A 23,394-nucleotide genomic window follows, 5' to 3' on the forward strand; every position below is an offset into this window, starting at 1 on the left:
ATATCGCTATCTTATTATAATAATACTAATAATAATGAAACATTAAAATATTGTTTTGAAATGTTGGATTATGCACAAGAAGAAGGTGAATCATTTGCAGCAAATCATTGTAATAATAGTCTTATTGAAAGTAATCAATTTTGTGGAAATATATACAATGATTTAAAAAATTATTCCGATAATCTATTAATAAATTGTTCGGGTATTGATTTTCATCTACAATGTAATACATTGAAAGATGTAAAAATAAATTTTTCAAAAATGTTAATATCAAATAATTGTTCAATTAATGAAATAGTATTATTTGGTATTTGTCAACAATTAGGTTTTATATATAGTATAATTGAAGATGAATATGATGATAATTGTGAAATTGACAATTCAACAAATGATTATTATGATGATGAGATCTTGTTAGATGATGAAAATATTGATAATTATTATCATGATCAACATCGTCCTAATCATACAAATCAAATTAATAATCATAATACAACTGATGAAACAATGCCATTTATGGGTGGTTATCATATGTCATCAAAACACTAAATAAATCAATATTGAATAAATAAAACGAATTTGAATGAAGATTTTTTTGTTTGTTTGTTTGAGAATAAATCAATGTTTTTGATGATGATGATGATGATGATGATGATGATGATTTGATTTTGTTGCTGAGAAAAATTTTCAATTTTAATTTTCATTAAATTTAATAATTTGATTTTTGATTTTTGAATTTTTAAAAGAGAATTTTCAAAAAACAAACAATAATAAAATCGGTAAACAATATTTGCGAGCAAAGGACGGAAGAATTTCTTTTCGAACGTTCAAACGTTCGAATATTCGAACATCAAAACATTCGAACATTCGAAAGTTTCGAACGCCATCTATCGGATTTGATTTTCAACCAAAACAACAACAACATTCGAATCGAATCAAAAAAAAAATTGAAAGAAATTCTTCAATCAAAATATCAAGATATGAATTTTTGGAAAATGTCAAATCGATCGACAAATCGATCATGTTGATAAATGTTATCCGGTTATGTTTTTTATGTTTCGACATTTGAATTTTACCTTGTTGTTGTTGTTGTCGTCGTTTGACATTAATGATGATCTTCTTTCTTTTTTGGTTTTTGGTTTTTTGGTTTTGAGTACATAAATAAATCTCAATGATTTTTACCTGAATTTTTAATCATTTTTAATTTTGATTTCAACAAATCAACATTGTTCAACATCAATCAAAGAAGTTTTCGACTGAAAAAAACAGCAACAACAAACAAACAATCAAAAAATTATGTCTTCGATTCGGCTATTTTCATCCATATTGTTTGCCATAACAATAATTATGATCAATAATTATCATGTTGCATTGGGTCAAAGTAAAGGTTATGGTGGTGGTGATGCTGTTGGAAAATTACCTGTTGGAAAATTACCTAAATCATATTCAAATCATTCACGTTCGCATAATTCCAGCAGCAATTGTATAATGGATCCTGAAAAATTAGCGGAATTGATCAGAAAAAATGCCAATGCATCAGCATTGGATGATTTATTGAAAAGGGTACATATTTTACATGTTTTTAATGATATTCATAATGCTATGGGTAATCGTACAACAAAAAAACCCTAATTAACTAAATCTAAATATTGATTGACGAATGGCGAATGGCGAATGACGAATGATGAACGATGGCCAGTTGCTGAAAACCGAAGAGATATTTTCTTTAAAATTTTGATTTAATTTTTTGGATTGATTTGATTTGATTGATTGATTGATTAATTGATTTGATTTGTTTTGTTTTGTTTTAATTTTGCAAATTTCAACCAAATAAATTCTAACAAATTTCAGGAAATTTCTTTGTTTGTTTTTTGAAAATTTCCCCCCCCCACAATAAAATTGATTACAAAAATGTTTCTTCTGTGCCCCCGATTAAACATTGACTTTAACACATGAGTGCTCGCGTGGGGTATATTTTTTTTAAATACTTTTTTTTGACATTTATCAAATTTCACCTCGTTGTTTCGATCTTTTTTTCACCTGAATACATATAAAAATTGATGTTTTTCTTTCCAATTTGATTACGGAGAGAGAGAGGGAGAGAGAGAATAAACAAAATCGTGCAACAGAAGTGAAAAGAAAAAAATTTCACACAAAATTATGTCATCAATCGGACTATTTTCATCCATTTGGTTCATCATTACAATGATGATAATGATCAACTGTTATGTATTGGGTCAAAATAGTGATGAACAAAATTCTATGATAATAATCAATGATAATAATGAAAATAAAAATGTTACCAAATTGAATGATTTTTTTAAATCATTAAATTTTGTAATTGAACTTTCAAAAAAATTTCGTTTAAAACATTGTACAAATCCAGCTAAAAATGATGATTGTCAACAAATTTTATTTGATTTAAACAATCATTTAAGATGTACAAATTATCTTGAAAATGTTGACGAATATAAATATCAACAATATAATAAACTAATTCATCAAATAAAAGATGAAATAAAAATTTATAATTGTGAAATGGATATCGAACCACTTGAAGATTATCATAGTATTTGTACGGAATTAAAATATTTTTGGAATTTAGTTAAATATAAATATTATAATCAATTTCAATTTGAAAAATCATTTGATTGTTGTGAAAATAAAGTTGTTGTTGATGATAATGATAATATGGTAAATTGTTCAAGTGATCATGACCATGATCATACCCGAAACACCAGTTACAAAATCCAGAACCAGATAAATGAATAATGATGATGATGATGACCAAATTGATGGCCCGGTTTAACAGATTTCATCAATTTTTTTTATTAAATTTGAATTTTAAATTACTTTTGATTAAAAAAAAACTTGAAAAATTGCCCATTTTTTATATAAATATTTTTCCAAATTAGTAGAAATAGATGAATGGATGAAAATAGCCGTTTGGCAATTTTGCCAATAATGTAATCAGGAAGAGTTAGAGAGAAAAAAATTTTCATCTGATAATGTCAAAGGTTGCCTATTTTGATATTTGATCTGCACAATTAACCCTTATTGAGAATTATTTTGGTTCAAAAAAACAGAACCAAGAAAACATTTTGACATTCACCAGGCCTGTCTGACATTCAATCAATTTTTTCTTTACCTCGCGATGTTTGACATTCTTTTGATGTTTGGATCAAGTGGGAAGTGTATAAATAAATCTTTCAAATTTTCAATCAATCATTATTTCGCTAACAAACAAAAACAAAAAAAAATTTTGTTCAACTGACAAAGATTTTCAATCCAAAAAAAACCCCAAAAATCAACCAAAAAAAAAATGTCTCCAATTCGACTATTTTCATCCATATTGTTCATCGTATTGATTGTTTTATTGAACAATGTTGACCAATCATTTGGACAAAAAGGTGTTCATTCAAAAACAACAACATCAACAACAACAACAAGAGTACCACATAATGTTGATAAACGAGCTGCAGATGAAAAAAAAGATGAAAAAAATGATGCAAAATCATCAGTGGCTGAAGAGATTCGTAAAATTGAAAAAATTATTAAGGATAAAAAAGAAGAAATGAAAGGAAAAACAAAAAAACCATCGAATTAAATGGACAACGAATGAATGGACAATGAGAATGGACAACGTGAATGAATCGCAATCGAAAAAATGTGGCTGGTGGTGATATGGGGGTTATCCTTTTACAGAAAAAAATTTATTATTCTTTTTTGTTTGGTTGTTTGTTTGTTTGCTTTTGAAAAAAAAAATTTTAAAGAAATTAAAAATTGATCAATTTTCATAAATGATTTTTTTTTGTTTGTTTTAATTGTTTCATTGATTTTGAATTGATTGATCGATCGATCGATCGATTCGATTGATTGGATTGATTGGATTGATTGAATTGATCGATTGATTCTGATTCGATTCTGATTTTGCAAAATTTGAAAATTTGTGAATTTTATTTTGAAAATTTTGAAAAAAAATGATAAAAAAAGAAAAATTGTGTCCGAAAAGAACTGAACAAATTGAGAATTAGATGATACTTTGACAACAGTAATCAAAAGTCAGAGAATCAATAATCAAAAATCCCAAAAGTCAAAGAATCAATAATCGAAGAAAAAAGTTAAAGAATCAAAAACCAAAAGTCAAAATTGAATGTCATCGAAAAGGTTAAATTTCTACCAAAAAAAAAAAAAAAAAAAAAAAAAATCCTGGTTACTAAAAACCAAGAAATTTTCAACAACTATTCGGAAAATGGAAAAGGTCATTTTATGTTTCGCTCGATTAACGCTTATTTTGTTCTGTTAAAAAAAATGGCATTTTGACATTCGAATTTCACCTGTGATAATTTTACCCTGTTTGCTTGACATTTTTCCAGTGAACTGGATGATCTTTTAAAATTTTTTCTCTACAAGTTTTCCCTTGGTTTTTCGAGTATAAATAAATCACGATTTACTGTCAGTTTCCATCATCATTCCAATTTGATTCAATCAATCAAACAACAACTTTCAACAACTTTTTAAACCGAAAAAAATATTGTTCGACTGAAGAATAAAGAAGATTTCAAAAATGTTTTCAATTCGATTCATTACAACCTTATTGTTTATCGTAACACTTGTTTTATTAAACAATGTTAATGATTCAACTGCTGTTGTAGTTAATGCAACAACAACAACAACAAGATCTCCAAGACCAGCACCAAGCAACAATAGTAATAACAATGGTAAAAATGTAAACAAACGTAGTGTTACAAGTAAACCAAGTTTGGAAAAGAAAAGTAAAACTAAACCACCACATCATAAAAAAGTTGATGCTGCAGCAAATTCAACAACAACAACAGCTAGACCATCCAAATAAATCGATGGACAATCAGTGTGGGGGGACGGTGAATGGATGGATGGATGGTCAATTTATCATCATCACCATCACCAGAAAAGTTGGCTGATAATAATATTTTTTTTCATTAATAATTTTTTTTATTAATTTTTATTGATTTTGATTTTGATTTTGCAAATTTTAAAAATTTTAAATTTTATTTTTCTTTTTTTTTGAACTGAAAAATTAATAAAAAAGAAAAATAAATTAAATTGGATTAAATAAATTGATTTTTATAACTAAAAAAAATATTACAAGTTTATTTACAAAAATTATTTACAAAAATTTTAGCCAAATACCTTCTATACCTGAGGTATTTGGCTATGAGGAAGAAAATTTATAAATTACAAATTGCGAATTACTCGAAATCTGAAAAAACCTGTTGTCGTTGCAGCGACCAGTTTTTTTCACGGAATATGAGTGTTGAGATTGCTGTTTCCATTCCGAAATTACAAATCGATTGATTGATTGATTGATTTAAAATACTTTTTTCTTTGTACGTGCGATCAACATTAATAATTTTTAAAACATTTTGACATTTTTTTTTCTCCCGAAAAAGATGTTAACCTTTAAGTGATTTTTTTTAAAAAAGCTCAAAATTTTAATTTTAAACAAAAGGGCACTTGTGTTGACTTGAATTTTTTTTTATCATTTATAACCTAATCCGAGTAGTTCTTGATGTTTGTTTGTTTGACATTTTTGGTGATAAATGTCATTGATGATCTTTTAATTTCATTTTTTTTTTTTTTTTGATTTTTCAGGTATAAATTTAGTGTCAATCATTTTCAATATTTGATTAACAGATTAACAACGTTTGAAAAAGATTGACTGAAAAAAACCCAAACAAAATCAGCCAAACAAACAAAAAAAAATGTCTTCGATTCGACTATTTTCATCCATATTGTTAATTATAACAATAATTATGATCAATAATTATTATGTTGCATTTGGTCAAGATATTGTACCAAATAAAATGCTTGCACAAAATTATCAAAATCGTATGAATGGTAATATGGATGGTTCGTTGCGAGTACCGGCAGCACCAGCACCAGTAGCAGCACCAGCAGCAGCACCGGCACCTGCCCCAGCACAAGCACCATATTATAGTGGATTTGGTTTACCGCAACAACATGATTTATATAAACGAGAAATTACTAATGATGATGATGATGATGTTAATGACGACGACGACAACGACGACAACGACGACGATGATGATAATGATGATGATGATGATGACGACGACGACGACAACAACAACAACAACAACCACAGCGATGATGAAATCGACGACGACGAAGAAGAAGAGGACCATAGTAAGGATCATAAGCATAAACATCATCATCATCATCATCATCACCATCATCATTATCTTGTACCGCAGCCAAAATCACAATAATAAATGGGCCATTTTGATGATAATAGATTTTTTCTTTGTTAAATTCATTTTCAAATAAATTTCCATTATAAATTTTACTGATTGATGTTTGATTTTTTTTTAATTATAAAATTTGAATTCATTTTTTCTTCCGGTAAAAAGAATTCATTCGATTCGACTATTTTCATCCAAATGATAAGAATGTAAATTGATATTTTCTTGTATCCGATTGACATTAATAATTTTTCATTTTGACATTTTTTCTTTCCGTTAAAAAGGGTTAAGTGTTTGAACCTAAAATACAAAAAAAAATTAAAAATTTTGACATTCAAAATTTTATTAATTACCCGGTGTTCTCGTTTGCTTGTTTGACATTTTATATTTCGATGATGATCGGTAAATGTCATTGGTGATCTTTCCATTGATCTTTTTGTCCTAGAGTATAAATAAGTGTCGGTAATTTTCAGTTTTGATTATCATTTTCTTTAAAGATTAACGACAACAGCAACGACAGCGACTACAATATCAAAATATGTCTTCAATTCGATTATTTTCAACCATAATGTTGATCATTACGATTGTAATGATGATCAATATTGATGTTTCATTTGGTAAAAAAACAAATGTAACAACAACAACACCATCAGTTTCGTATTACAATCAAACAACACAACCACCACCGTATCATGGAAATTCCACAAATAATAATCAACATCAAATAAATAAACGACAAGCTGGCAAAGAAAGTCGTATACCAGATATAAAACCACTTATTCATAATATAACTGAACAAGTAAATGAAATGATAAAGGGTAAACATTCAAATAAAAACCACACAAATATTCAATAAAATGAATGAATGAATGAATTATGAAAAATAAATGTTTTGAATGTAAAATCTAATGATATTAAAAATTAAAATATTAAAATTAAAATTTCAATCAATTTATTTGACTATTTTCATCCAAACCTATCTATCGATGATGATCAATAGATCCGTGTTGAGAATGGTTTGCCGCATCGATAAGTTTATCGCAAACGCTATAGTTGTTCGTTATCGTCGCTGGCGATTTTTTTGTGTCGTTTGCCATTCAACTGATGGATTGCATTGAATGATTAACATTTTGACATTCATCAAACTCTACCTGTTGCTGGTTTGTTGTTGACATTTGTTTTGGCTTGACATTGATGACATTTTCTTCATTTTCTTCAATTTTTTGGATTTTCGTTTCTATTAAAAACAAATAAATACGGATGATTTACTTGATCATTTCATTTTCAATTTCAATTTTGAGCAACAAAAAATTTGTAACGTTTTTTCGCCAAAAAAAAAAAAAAAAATTGTCAACAACAAGAAATCACCGAGAGAAAAAAAAATGTATTCGATTCGACTATTTTCATCCATATTGTTCATCATTGTTATGATGATGAACAATATAAACAAATCATTTGGTATGAATCAATATGATTCGAATTCACCATTGGAAATAGTATATTATCGAAATATATTAACATTTACAATCGATTTGATCAATACAGAATCAAAAGATTTTATACAAGAATCATTGAATCAACGACCAATTTATGAATGGAATTGTAATCATTTTCTTGCACAATCAACAATTTTAATAAGAAAATTTCATGAAAAAAATTGTATGAATATTGTTAACAACAACAACAACAAAACTCAATATCTTTCCAATGCAATCGACAATGATATTGATGATGTTTTCGATAAAATGAATTATGAATTTGATTTTTTTTTGGACAATGGTGATGATGATGTTGATGATAATAATGGCGAAGAACATAATGAACATTCGGCTGATCGAACAGTTATCGACCTTCATCATCCCTCCCAATACAACAAACATCAAGCCAATAATGATGATTATGTTAATAGTATTGATTGTGGAAAATTATCAAATAATTTAAATTATTTTCTACATTATGGAACAAATCAATGTATGAATGAAAATGTTGGTAATAATTTACCATTAAAATGTATTGATTTACAAGAATATTATGAAGAAATTTCCGATCAATTCAAACAAAATCAATGTCATTATCAACAATCTGGAAAAATAAAATCATCGACATCAATTTGTTCGGAAATTAAATATCTTGGTGAATTGATACGTTTTGTTTATTTTTATAATTGTATTCAGCTACAACAATATCGACAACAACAACATCATCAACAACAAAAACAACAACAACAATTACAAAGTATTGAACGTCATAAACGATATTTGTCAAATGATTTCGATTCTAAAAGAAGAAGAAAAGCTACAAATAATAATCAGAATAATAATAATCAGAATAATAATGATAAATCATTTTATGATTGGCATTCATTTACATGTGATTTTCTAACTGAAAGATCATTATTATTATCAAATGATTATAAACAATCCAATTGTCCAAAATCAATTGCCGATAAACAAACAACAAGAAAATGTTTAAAAATTCGTCGTGAATTATATTTAATATTACATTTTGCAACGGATAAATGTATTGATGCACAATTATATGATTATCAATTTGATGTTCGTTGTCAAAGATTATCAAAACATATTGAAAAATTTCAAAATGAAATGAAAAAATTTTCTTGTCCAAACGATAATAATAATAATAATCAATTTTCAACATTACCTGGACCATATGTTATTAATTCATATGTTAGTTATTCATATGTTATTAATTCATATGTTAGTATTTGTCCTGAATTAAGATTTTTAAAAAATTTAGTACAATATAAACATTATCATGATTGTATTCAAAAATGGAAAATTGATCGATTGTTTTGATTATTGATTGAGCGATCGATCGATCAATCTGTCAATCAATTTTGTACCATCCAAGTAATTATTGAACATTAATTCTTTTTAAGAAATTTCAAAAATAAAAATCAATAAAATTCAAACCAAAAAAAAAAAAAATTCGAATTCTTTTTAAGAGCGGAGGGAGGGTGTGAAATCTTGTTGTAGCGAATCGCAATTTTCGAATGTTTTTTTTTGCTGAAAACATTTTGACATTCAATTTTTACCTGTTGACATTTTACCTGTTTGATGACATTTTCTTTTATTTTTGTTTTTGTGGTACAAATGAATTTTCTAAAAATGATTTTTAGTTTAGTTTGATTAATCATTTCAATTTGATTATGTGACATTGCAACGCTGATAAAGAAGATTTTTGTCAAAAAGAAAAATATGAATTCGATTCGACTATTTTCATCCATGTTGATCATCATCATTATGATGATAATGATGATCAGTGTAAACAATTACGTATTGGGTCAAAATAGTACAGAACAATATGATTCGAATAATGAAACAATAACAACAACAACAGCAACAATTCTTAAAAAGAATTCAAATCAAAATCATCTACATCGACGACCATCAATAAAGAATTTAATAAAGAAAAAAAAATCAGAAAAAACAGCAAAAAAATTACCTGAAACAACAACATCATCGATGATGATGATGACAACAACAACAGAATCGATGATGATGATGACAACAACAACAGAATCGATGATGATGATGACAACAACAGAATCGATGCTTGAATCAAAAAATGGTGGACATTGTAATTATATTATTGAACAATTAATACGATCAAATGAAGAATATCGTCAAGATAATTGTACGGATATAAATTTTTGTTATCAATTACAAAATAGTTTAAATTATTTTACAGAAAAATGTATGAATGAAAAAATTGATACAATGTCCAATGTTACTTGTGATAGTTTGAATTCATCTTTGGAAAATATTTCCAATTATGAAAAAATTCAATCAAATTCATGTCCATCAATGAATAATGATGATAATGATATTTGTCCAGAACTTGAATATTCAACCGAATTAATACATTTTATTCATTATCATAAATGTGATCCAGAAAGAGAACAACTTGAACAAGAACTCGAACAAAAACAAGATCGAGATCAAGATCAAGATCAAGAACAAGAACAAGATCAAGATCAAAATCAAGACCAAGACAAAGATCAAGACCAAAATCAAGAGCAAGACCAAGACCAAGACCAAGATCAAGATCAAAAACTCGAACACAAACATGAACCAGATCCACTATTAGAAAAAATATTAAAATCATCCGATATTGATATACATAATAAAGATATAAGGATAAAAAATGTATCCGAATCATGTATTTCATTTGCTGATGATTTATTAAAATTATTTATAAATTATTTATTAAAAAATTGTTTAACAGAACAATCATCAAAAACATTTGTATGTAATAGATTACGTAGAAGATTATGTGGAAATTTACATTTTGTAACAAATAATTGTTCAGATTTAGAAATACATATTGCCAATTTACCAAGAAAATTTAAAAGAATTTTAACAGAAAAACGACATTTTATTGTTTGTTCAAAATTTGGTTATTAACCCTTATTCGTAAAAAAAACACGACAAAACCGATAAATAAATAAAGATTGATAAAGATGTTATTTTGTAATTTTTAAAAAGAAAAATTTGACATTCATTAACCTTTTTGTTGTTGTTGTTGTTTGACATTTTCTTCAATGTTTTTTTTTGCTACAAAAATAAATTGATTGGTTGATCGATTTTAGTTAAAGATTTGATCGATAAAAACATCATTTTCAATTTGATTATAGCGGATAACAACAACAACAACAACAACAACCAAATTCGAATGAATTCGATTCGACTATTTTCATCCACATTGTTCATCATTATGATGAGCAATGTAAACAATTATTGCGTATTGGGTCAAAATGGTAAAGAATATCATTCGAATGATGAAACGATTCCAAAAAATGATTCGAATCAACGACCATCATTATCAGCATCATATTCAGCAAAAAGAAAATCAATAATCGGTTCAAAAGATTTAAGGTTTTGTGATGATACTGTTGAACAAACAATACAATTAAGTCAAGATTTTCGTCATGAAAAATGTACTGGTGATAATTTATGTTTACAAATTCGTAATAATTTAAATTATTTTCTTAAAATGTCAACCGAAGAATGTATGGATGATAATTTAAATTATGGTATGACTTGTTATGGTTTACTTAGATTTACGAAAAGAATTTCCATAGAAATACAAAAACATTCTTGTCAAATTAATCAATTATCATCAACATTATCCCGAAATAATAATGATATTTGTCCGGAATTGAAATTTTTAGCCGAATTAATACATTTTGTTCATTATCATAAATGTAATCGACAAAGACAAAGACGAGGAAGACGACGACGACCACATATAAATATATATTCAACAATGTTAAATCAATCATCCGAAATTGATGATGATAATAATAAACAGAAAAAATTATTGATTCAACAAAAAAATAAGGTTACATGTCTTGCATTATCCAAAGATTTAATCGAATTATTTCGTCATTATATTGATGAAAATTGTGCCGAATATTCATCATCAAAAACAAATGAATGTATCGAAATTCGTAAAAGATTATTAACATTTTTACTTTTTGCAACAACTGAATGTATTGAATGGGAAATCGGTATTAATGATTATTTTTTTGATTGTCCAGAATTGAAACCAAATTTAGAAGAATTTTCCAAAGAAATTCAACGAAATTCTTGTTCACCATCCAATTTATTTTCACCATCAACATCAACAACATATATGAGAAATATTTGTGAAGAATTAACATTTTTTTATACATTATTGGATTATAAATATTTTCATGATTGTATTAAAAAATGGAGAAAAGATCTTTTTATTGATTAAAGATATGGAAAAAACAAATCAAATCAAAGATTCAATGAGAAGAAAATTATGATTAAAAAAACAAAAATCTAACCCTTTGTTTACACTTGATATTTTCAACATTCTGACATTTATCACTTTCGAACCTGTTGGCATTTTGTTTGTTTTTTTTTTTTTTTTTGATTCCTTGGTAAATCGATGACATTTGATGACCTTATCTATGTTTGTTTTGATTTTTCTGGTACAAATAAATCTTCGATAAATTCATTTGGTTTGATTATCATTTCAATTTTTGATTACGAATTGTAATTGTCAGCAAAAAAATTATGTCTTCGATTCGACTATTTTCATCCATATTGTTCATCATAACAATAATGATGATGATGATCAACAAATCATTTGGTCAAAATGTAACAACAACAACAACAACAACAGCAAAAGCATTGATAAAACCAAATGAACAAAATTCATCTTGTAATCAAATGAAATGTTTTAAATTATTAAATAATGTTATAATAAAAAGTCATCAATTTTATCGTTATAATTGTAATAATGATAATAATAATAAAAATAATGTATCAAATAATTGTACAAAAATTATTGATCAAATGAATATGTATGTACAATTAACATATCGAAATTGTTTGGATGAATATTTAAATGAAAATAAATGTAAACGTTTAGATAAACGAATGAAAATATTATCGAAAAAATTATATGAAAAAAATAATTGTTCATTATCAAATAATGATAATAATAATGATAATTCAACAATTTGTTTACAATTAAAATTCATTAATAATATGTTGGAATATAAATATTATCATGATTGTATACAACGATTACCAAATACAAAAATTGGTTGTCAAATGTTGAGTGCACGTTTTGATCTTTTTGATGATTTTGATTATGATTTTGATGGTAATCATCATCATCATAAGGATCGAAATCATAATCATAATCATAATGATCCTGATGAGTTCAATCCTGAGGAGTTCGATCCTGATGAGTTCAATCCTGATGAGTTCAATCCTGATGAATTCGATCCTGATGAATTTGATCCTGATAAATTCGATCCTGAGTTTTTGGATGATGATGATGATGACGATAAAAAGGATGATGATTTTAATATTGATTATATAACCGATAAACCAAATAAAAAACATAAAAAACATCATAAAAAACCGCATAAAAAACCACATCATGAAAAATAATGTTTGAAAAGTGAATTAAAAAAAATCTTTGGAAACGTATCGTTCTTATTGTGATTGATTGACCAAAAGGATTTCACTTTCTTATTTATCATTTTGAAATTTCGAGTTTATCCAAGTTATTTTCTTAGTAAACCTTAACATTGATTGATTGATTGATTAACTTGATTTAAATCTAAAAAAAGAAAAAATAAAAATTATTTTTGGAAAAAAAAATTGTAAAATTTTCTTCAATATTACCCGGATATAGCAATAGGATCATTCGGAAAACGCTGTCGTTGCTGACGATTTTGGTTTTTTTCCAAATTCCAAAATTGATTGATTAACATTTTCAATAATCAGTTTTTTTTTTTTTTTGGTTTCACTTTAATCACTTTGACATTCATTAATTTTTACCTGTTTTTACCTGTTTGACATTTTGTTTTTTGTTTTTGTTTGATAAATCGACATTTTTTTGAAAAAGGTTTAGTTTGAGTTTGATTATCATCCATTTTCAATTTTTTAAAAATCATTTTCAATTTGATTATGTGATTGAATCGTTTCGTAGAAAAAAAAAGATTGTAAACAACAACAACGATGTATTCGATTCGACTATTTTCATCCATATCGTTCATCATCATAGTGATGATGATGATGATCAATATAGACATATCGTCCGGTCAAGATGAGAAAATAAATTCTACAACAACAACAATAGCTACTACAACTTCGAATACAACAACAACTTCGAATACAACCACCACGAAAAAACCAGAAAAAGATCATCATTGCGGTTGGGGATTGGATTGGGGAGGCGATTGGGGAGGTCATGGCAAAATTGGTTGGGGAGATGGAAAAATTGATTGGGGAGGTGGTAAAATAGGTGGTTGGGGAGGTGGTGGAAAAATTGGTTTTGAAGGTGGTGGAAAAGGTGATTGGGGAGGTGGTGGAAAAATTGATTTTGAAGGTGATTGGGGAGATGAAAAAAGTAAATCGAAGAAAAAATCTAAAACACCAAAAGATTCAAAGAAAAAATCGAAGAAAAAATCAAAGAAAAAGTCAACAAAATCACCAAAAACAGAAGCAACAAAATCCTCAAAAACAAATTCAACAAAATCACCAAAAACAGAAGCAACAAAATCCTCAAAAACAAATTCAACAAAATCACCAAAAACAGAAGCAACAAAATCACCAAAAACAAATTCAACAAAATCACCAAAAACTAAGAAAACAAAATCGCCAAAAGGAAGTAAAACAACAAAATCGCCAAAAACAAATTCAACAAAATCACCAAAAACTAAGAAAAGAAAATCGAAAAAAAAGTCAACAAAATCACCAAAAGAATCGTTAAAAGGAATAAAATGGCCAAAATCTAAAAAAACACCAAAATCGTCCAAAACTAAAAAATCAACAAAATCACCAGAAACTAAAAAAACAACAAAATCACCAGAAACAAAACCGAAAGAAATATGTAAATCAAAAGATGATTCAATTTCAAAAATCGATCTTGGAAAAGAAAATCAAACAATGATATTTAATGATGCAATTTTCAATAATGATGTTTCATTATTCAAAAAATTATTTGGACGACCATTATTATTTAGTGTGAATGGTCGTGATATAAATGTAGTTATTAATCAAAATTTTAATACTAAAAATGATAGGAAAAATTCTTCAAAATCAAAACATAAATTACCTGATCATCATTCTAATAATAATAATAATAATTCTTCAAATGCAGATCATAATAATAATAATAATCAACAATTTGATGATGAACATTGTAAAGAAATATTAGAAACTGCAATTGAATATGCAAAAGCAATTGATTATTTAAAATGTAATGGTGATTATGATGATGATCTATTTACAGTACAATGTAATGATTTAAATGCACAAATGTCTGTATTTAAAGAACAAATTATGAAATATTGTAGATCAGAAAATGATAAAGTGAAAATAACAAAGTAACAAAAAAATAAAATAAAATCTGAAATCTATAAATCAAAAAAAAAAAAAAAAATTATTTTGTAAAGAAAAAAAAATTCGTTCGAATTCGAATTCTTTTGGAAAGGAGGGAGGAGGGGTGATTCCTGTTGTAGCGAATGCGCAAGCGCAATTTTCGAATGTTTTTTTTTTTTGGCAAACATTTTGACATTCGAATCAATTTTTACCTGTTGACATTTTACCTGTTTGTTTGTTTGTTTGTTTGTTTGTTCGGTATGATGACATTTTCTTTTATTTTTGTTTTTGTGGTACAAATGAATTCTCTAAAAATGATTTTTAGTTTAGTTTGATTGATCATTTTAATTTGATTATGTGACATTGCAACGCTAATAAAGAAGATTGTCCAAAAGAAAAACCTGAATATGAATTTGAATAGACTATTTTCATTCATGTTGATCATCATTATGATCAATATAAACATTTCATTTAGTCAATATGTAATAAAGAAAAAAACAACAACAGTAACACCAAAAATTACAACAATAACACCGAAAATTCATAAAACAACTAAATCGATTTATGTTATTAATACGAAAACAACATCAACGCAAACGATAATAACAATAACAAAATATGGTGAAACAAAAACAACAACAACAAAATTACCAAAAACGACGACAACGACAACAGAATTACCGAAAAAGAGGAAAACAACAACAACAACAACAACAGAATTACCGAAAAAGAGGAAAACAACAACAACAAAATCACCGAAAAAGACGAAAAAAACAACAACAACAACAGAATTACCCGAAACGACAAGGATATCGAAAACAACAACAACAACAACAACAACATCTAAATCAACAATCAAACCAAATGAAAATAAAAATAATACAAAAAACAATGATGATGAATTTATAATAGGACCAGCATTATTTCGTTTAAATGGTCGTGATATTAATATAATTATAAATCAAAATTTTAATACTGATAATGATGATTATAATGATGGTAATTTTGGAAAAAAATTCAATATTTCAAAATTGCCTTTTAATAATATTACTATTCCAAAACATCGATCAAATAAGTCACTAATAAGTGATGAACAACCACATAATAAACTACGTTCAAGAGGTTTAAGACGACCATTTATAGTAATACCACGTGCAAGAAGACTACCATTTATAAGACGACCAATTATAGGATATTTACCACGTCCAAAAAGATATCTACCACGTTTATTTTTACCACCTTTTGTACGTGAACTAATACTTATAGTATTACCATTTGTACTTCAAAAACTATCAAAGGAACTAAGTCATAGTAATTTTCAACAAAATTCTGATGGCAATGAAGATGAATTGCAAAACAATTTAAAGAATATGGATGAATTCAAATCTATTATGGATGATATTAATAAGGATGATAATGAACCATCATGTCCGAAAGCATTGGAAAAAACAACCAAAATAACCAATGCAATAGAACATTTTAAATGTAATCAAAATAATAATAATGAAAAATATAAATTTCATTCACAATGTCAGGAATTAAATGTACTAATGTCAAAAACTAAACAAAAAATTATGAAACTTTGTTCTTAATAAAAAAATTTAATTAAAAGAATTTTTTAATTTAAAATACGAATGAATATAAAATCTGAAATGGAGAAATATGAAATTTATTTGTAAATTTTTACTAAAAAAAATTTATAAATTTAAAAATTTTATTCAATTTTTCATAATGAAATGGTTAAATATACGTTATAATCGATATAAGAATAAATCAAATGTTGATGATGTTGATGATGGACAGCGATCATCATCAACATCATCATCAACAACATCGACATCAGCAAGATTATCACCAAAACAAAGAAAAAGTAATGATAATTATAATAATCAATTTAAATCACCATTAACAACATCAACATTATCGATGAAAAAATCATCATCATCATCAACAGCAGCAATATCCACAACATCGACAACAGCATCAACAATAACAACAGCATCATCAACAACAATGGTAAAGAATAAAATTTCATTAGTTCATCATCATAAACATCATCATCATCGTAAACAAATTTATAAAAATAATAATAATCAAAATAATGAAAATAATAATAATGATAAACAACAATTACAACCATTATCATTACAATCATATTATACAAATAGTCCATGGATTAATAAACAACAACAACAAAATTTTTTTGATAATAATAATAATAATAATAATAATAAATCTATAAATTTTTATAAAAATTTATCATCCAATACAACATTATTATTAAAACAAAATAATAATCATTATTATAATCAACAATGTATAAATTATAAACGTAATTATAATGATAATATTTTGGATATTTTATCGGATAATAGACGATCATCATCATCATCATCATCATCAACGTTATTAAATCCAATTGATTCAACAACAAATCTGATACATAATTCAATAATGTATTATGTAAATCAGATAAGACCGATTGATCAATCTGATCATCAAAAATCACAACAACAACAACAAAATCGTAGACGTTTTTATGAAAAACCAAAAGCACCACCTGAACCATTGAATGGTACTTGTATAACACCATTTGAAGTATTAATACATGGTTATCTATTACATCGTATTGTTGGTCGTGGTTCATTCAGTACCCTATATGAAGCAAGTCGTTTATTTGTTTCACATGGTGGTGTTGCTTGTAAACATGTACGTATTGGCCGACCAGAAGATATTTGTCTTACAGATTCGGATGGCCGTTGGCGTTTACAAATGCAACAATATTTCCTGGAAGAAGAAATTCGTATATTACGACAAATACGTCATCCAAATATAATACAATTATATGAAATAATTATCGATGATGATAATCGTAATTATTATATAATGATGAAATTTGCTGTAAATAAAACAATCGCTAATTATTTATATCAATTTTATCAAAAACCATTACCTGAAACATATGCTAAACGTTGGACAAGACAACTGATGTTAGCAATACAATATCTGCATGAAGAATGTCGTATTGCACATCGTGATTTAAAATTGGAAAATTTTTTATTAGATGAAAAATATGTTGCATTATTAACGGATTTTGGTTTGGCTATTTCATTATCAATACATTCATCATCGTCGTCGTCGTCAGCATCTTTGAATCGCAATAGCCCGAATCACCACCACCACCATTATATGATTGATAATAATTCTTATTTGAAAAAATTTTTTGATAAAAATTTTGTTGATCAGAATCAAAATCATCGTACAAAACGTATTGAAACATTATTATCAATACAATGCGGTACAACTGAATATATGGCACCGGAAATTTTAAATCAAGAATTACAACAACAACAACAACAACAACAACAAATGACAGCAGCAACAACAACATTATTTAATGATACATTTCCATGGTGTTCATATGATCCATTTCGTGCTGATATCTATTCAATGGGTATTTGTTTATTTGAAATGTTAAATTATTATCGTCCATTTCGTTGGTCATCATATAATTTAAATTATATTAATGGTGGTGCATTTGGTAGTTATAATCAAAATCATAATAATAATAATCTTGTTTGGCAACAACGTAATCGTCAATATCGTTATAATAAACGTATTTATTTAACTGAAGAATGTCGTGATTTAATTGATGAAATGTTAGAACCAAGAGCAGCAATACGACCAACATCACGTCAAGTACTTGATCATCGTTGGTTCAAATATTCAATACGATAAATAATAAATAATAATAAATAATATCAAATAATCGACCTTCAACTTTGACGCAAAGCAATAAATGGTGGTATAACATTTTAAAATTTTTAATTTCTTCTGAAAATCATATTAATAAATATCAAATATCAAATATCAAATGTTAAATATCAATGTCAGTAGACCTGAAAGATGTTAAAAGAAAAGATCAAACGTTCAATTATTAATTGAAAATGTTAAATGTTGAATTGGAAAAAAAAATTTAAGATATAAAAACCGAAACCGAAAACGTTCAAAATTAAATTAATTTTTTCATTTTTTACCTGATTAAACCTGATCTTTATTTACAAAACCGACAAAACAAAGTAAAAGAAAAATGGCCAAACAAATTCGTTTGTTGTTTTCGATAATGGTGATGGTGATCGTTTTCATGATGATCAGCCAAAATGAAGCAATGAGACAACCAGCACCACCACCACCACCACCTCCACCGCCTCCACCACCACCGCCGCCACCACCACCACCACCACCACCACCACCACCAGCGCCAATGCGACAGGGAGGCGGATGTGATTGTTCACAAGCAATGCCCCAACAACAAAGTAATTACAAGGCACAAGAACAAATGGTTTTCAGTGATTCACAAGATTCAGTATCCGGTGATTAATTTAAATCAAAAAAATGAAATCCCGTTTAAAAAAACAAAATAATAATAATAATAATGACATCAATTAAATCAACTAACAAAAAAAAAAAAAAATCAAAATTACAAAATTTCCAATATTATTTTTTTTTTTTAAAAATTTTCATTATAAATTTTGAATTGAAATAAAAATTAATAAAAAAAAATATTATTTAATGATTTCTAATGGTGTTCATATTCTGATTCATTATATTTCATATTTATTCAACAATGGGTATTTTGTCTGGTTTGAAATGTTAAATTATTATATTTGTAATTTAGTTTATTTACAATCGCATTGAATAAGAATAATATTCATTAATACAAAATGAACACAAAATGTTTATCAGTTTTTTTTTTGATTTAATACAAAATGCCTTATACATCTCAAAAAATAAGGGTAAAAATAACAAGAACAAGAGATAATATTTTTTACAATAAATGGAAAATTCAAATTCATGCCAGTCATAGATCAGTTTATCAGTTTGTGTAATTTTATTATATCAAATATTTTTTAAAAAAAAATTACCATGTTTTATTTTTATTTTTTGTTTAATTTTTCCATTTTTTGTTGTTTTTATTTCTAATTCATTGGTTTATTGTAATCATTTTTGCTTTAGTTACAATCCTATTTAATCGTATAAAACAAAAACAAACGTTACGTCAAGTATACTTGATCATCATCGTTGGTTCAAAATATTTTCTCAAGCTGATACAAATATACGACGAATATAATTTCAAATTCGACCTTCAACTTTGACGCGAGCCAAATGAATAACATTTTAAAATTTCACGTTTTTTTCCTGGAAATAAATAAAAATATCAAATATCAAATTTGTTAAATATCAATATCAGTAGACCTGAAAGATGTTAACAAAAAAAAAGATCAAACTGTCATTTATCATCAGGATGATTATGATGAAAATGTTAAATGATTTTTGTTTCGAATGGATATAAAAACCAAAACGCAAAACGTTTGAAATCAAATTAATTTTTTCATTTTTTATTACCTTGCTGAACAGATAACGTTAACCGAAAAAAAAAAAGAAAATGGCCAAACAAATTCGTTTGTTGTTTTCGATAATGGTGATGATGATCGTTTTCATGATGATTACCAGAAATGAAGCAATGAGACAACAACAACCACCTCCGCCACCGCCGCCTCCACCACCTCCGCCACCACCACCACCACCGCCGCCACCACCACCACCGCCACCGCCAGCTCCAATGCAACAACATATGGCACCACCACCACCATCACCATATGCATTAAATTATCAAACATGTGATTGTACACAATTAAGATCAATAGCACAAGAAGTACAACAAATTCAACAAAAATTAGCACCATGTGCGCAACAAATACAACAATGTAGTACACAACAAGTACAACAACAACCAAGACAACAAAGTAATCAATATAGAGAACAAGAACAAATGATTTTCAGTGATTCACAAGATTCATTAGATGATTAAACACATGAAATAAAAAACATGAAACTCCAGAAAGAAGAAAAGAAAAGACATTTAAATCAACTTTTATAATAAAAAAAAAATCAAAATTCAATAAAAAATTTTTAATATTATTTTTTTAAAAATTATAAATTTGAATTGAAATAAAATTAATAAAATATAAATTTTTTTATTTTTGAAAAATTTAATTTGAATCAAAAATCAAAATTTTCCAATTACTAAATAACGTAATGCAAATGTTGTCAATATAAAATGTTCAGATATAATAAAACCAAGTAAATATTCGAAAAAGATTGAAAAAATTTTTTTAGTTTTTTGTTGTTGTTGAATATATTGATCAAGATTTCCAGTACGTTTTAAACGATTTTCAATCAATTTTCGATCAGGTTTTTTTAGATTTTTAGCCAAACCTAACCATGCACAAAAATCAATAAATAATGTTGCTAAATTAAAACAACGATTCCATCCTAATTCAGATGCCGAATAATCCCATGGAAAAACATGATGATAATTATGATAACCTTCACCAAGACTTAAATATGTTACTAAACGATTTTCACGTGGTTCAATTGATTGATCAAACATTTGATAACCATACATATGTGCTAATGAATTAACAGTCCATGTACAATGTAATGAAACAACATAACGTACAATAACAGTACAAACAAAACATTCCCATAATGGTAAATCCGTTATTAAATGAGAAATATAAGTTGGTATTAAACCCCAGAATAATATAACCAATGGTATATAAAATCGTCGTTGAAAACGTACAACAGGATCGGACCATAAATCGGATAAATCAATTGTTTTACCTATTTTAAATAATAATAATAAAAGAATGATTAATTTACCAGTAGATAAATAAAACAAACCTTTTCGAATAACTTCAGGATGTTTACGTACTAATAACCAACCCATATGTGAAAAAAAGAAACCACGTCGTACATTATATGGATCAGCATCAGTATCCGAATATTTATGATGTACACGATGATCACGACACCAATCATAAATATCATTTTGTAATGCCATTGTTTGTAATAACATTAAAAAAATACGTAATGATAATGATGCTTCATATGAACGATGTGCCCAAAGACGATGTGCACCAGCCAAAATACCTAGACCACTTAAACGACCAAATATATCTGCAATAATTAAATGATTCCATTGCAAAAATGGATTCGATAAACTTGTATAAAAACTATAAATTGTAATCAAATGTAATGTTGATAATGCAATTACATTACGCCAGACAATTTTTTGTTTATAATTTGATTTTAATGATATTTTTGATTTGGATGATTCAAATTCATCATCATCACCATCATTATCACCATCAATATGATTATAATCATAACCATTATTGTTATTATCGGCCATTGTTGTTTTTGTTGTTTCGATCATTTTTTTTTTTTTTAAGTCAAATATTTTTTTCAAGAAAACGAACAAAATTTGATTTTGATTGATTGATTGATCAAAAATCAAATGATTCGATGATTGATGAGATCGGTCTTAAGTAGACAAAAAATTCGTAACTAATAATGATGATAATTTACGTTGGAATTTATTTTTGGGATTTTACAAATTGAACAGAGAAAATGATGTTTTTCCTTTTTGAGGGGAGGCAACAGTACAACTACCAAGGATGAATGAATGAATGAATGAGAATTTGAATAATTCACACACACGCACAGTTAAACATACATACAGTTACATACAGTTGAAGAAAACACAGGTAAAGGTAAATTGTATTTTCGATATTTTTTTGCAACAAAATTGTGTTGTGGTCACAACGAAATGATGATGACAACAAAATGCCAAAAAAAATAAAGATTACGAAAATCATCATCATCATCATTTAGGAGACCATCATCATTATCAATGGTCGTGGTTGCATTTTTGCTTTGAAAAGAAATTTCGTTATTCGTTTTTTAACCATTCTTTTGGCCACAAAAAAAAATACTTTTTCCACTTTTCATTGATTTGATTTGATTGGATTTCTTTTTTTTTACGAACAAAAAAATTCTATTGAACAATCATCAGTTGATAGAGAAGATAGAGAAGCGAACAAGTTTCCATTTCCAGTTATATCGTGTGTGTGTTCCGGGCGCCATATATAGAGAGAGAGAGAAAGAAAGAAAGAAAGAAAATAAAAATCACATACATCACATTTTGTGAAATGAAAAATTTGGTAAAATTTTGTTGTTGTTGTTTTGTTTGTGAATCGAATCAATCTTTTTTCTTTCTTTTTTTTTCCTAACGAAAACCATAATTTCATTTCATTTTTTTTCCATTATTTTGGAAGGAAAATTTTCTATGAAAAATTTGACAACGAAAAAAAAAACAAGTTACGAAATTGGATATTTTTTTTGACAAT

General features: G+C 26.8%; 2 protein-coding genes across 4 annotated transcripts; one reads left to right on the forward strand and one right to left on the reverse strand.

The window, feature by feature from the left end:
• Positions 1 to 16,784: 16,784 nt before the first annotated feature.
• On the forward strand, positions 16,785 to 19,715 carry LOC113795651 (uncharacterized). The gene has a single exon (XM_075819744.1). The coding sequence runs from the start codon at positions 16,802 to 16,804 to the stop codon at positions 18,875 to 18,877; it is 2,076 nt and encodes a 691-aa protein (XP_075675859.1). The 5' UTR covers positions 16,785 to 16,801; the 3' UTR covers positions 18,878 to 19,715.
• Positions 19,716 to 21,176: 1,461 nt separating this feature from the next.
• Positions 21,177 to 23,331, reverse strand: LOC113795652 (stearoyl-CoA desaturase 5-like). Of its 3 annotated transcripts, none has more exons than XM_075819747.1 (3): positions 22,726 to 23,331; positions 21,887 to 22,653; positions 21,177 to 21,826 (listed from the first exon to the last, which is right to left on the reverse strand). In XM_075819747.1, exons 2-3 carry the CDS (start codon positions 22,419 to 22,421, stop codon positions 21,210 to 21,212), a joined length of 1,152 nt encoding a protein of 383 aa, XP_075675862.1. In that variant the 5' UTR covers positions 22,422 to 22,653; positions 22,726 to 23,331; the 3' UTR covers positions 21,177 to 21,209. The 3 variants fall into 3 exon arrangements, with proteins under 3 accessions (XP_075675862.1, XP_075675861.1, XP_075675860.1); XM_075819746.1 differs by having other exon boundaries at positions 22,722 to 23,331; XM_075819745.1 differs by having other exon boundaries at positions 21,887 to 23,331.
• Positions 23,332 to 23,394: the final 63 nt, after the last annotated feature.

The sequence above is a fragment of the Dermatophagoides pteronyssinus genome, unplaced genomic scaffold, assembly GCF_027571235.1.
Source record: "Dermatophagoides pteronyssinus isolate colony J.1.1.1.1 unplaced genomic scaffold, Derpt_VIB-CSIC_2022.12 sq0004, whole genome shotgun sequence".
NCBI classification, from domain to species: domain Eukaryota; kingdom Metazoa; phylum Arthropoda; class Arachnida; order Sarcoptiformes; family Pyroglyphidae; genus Dermatophagoides; species Dermatophagoides pteronyssinus.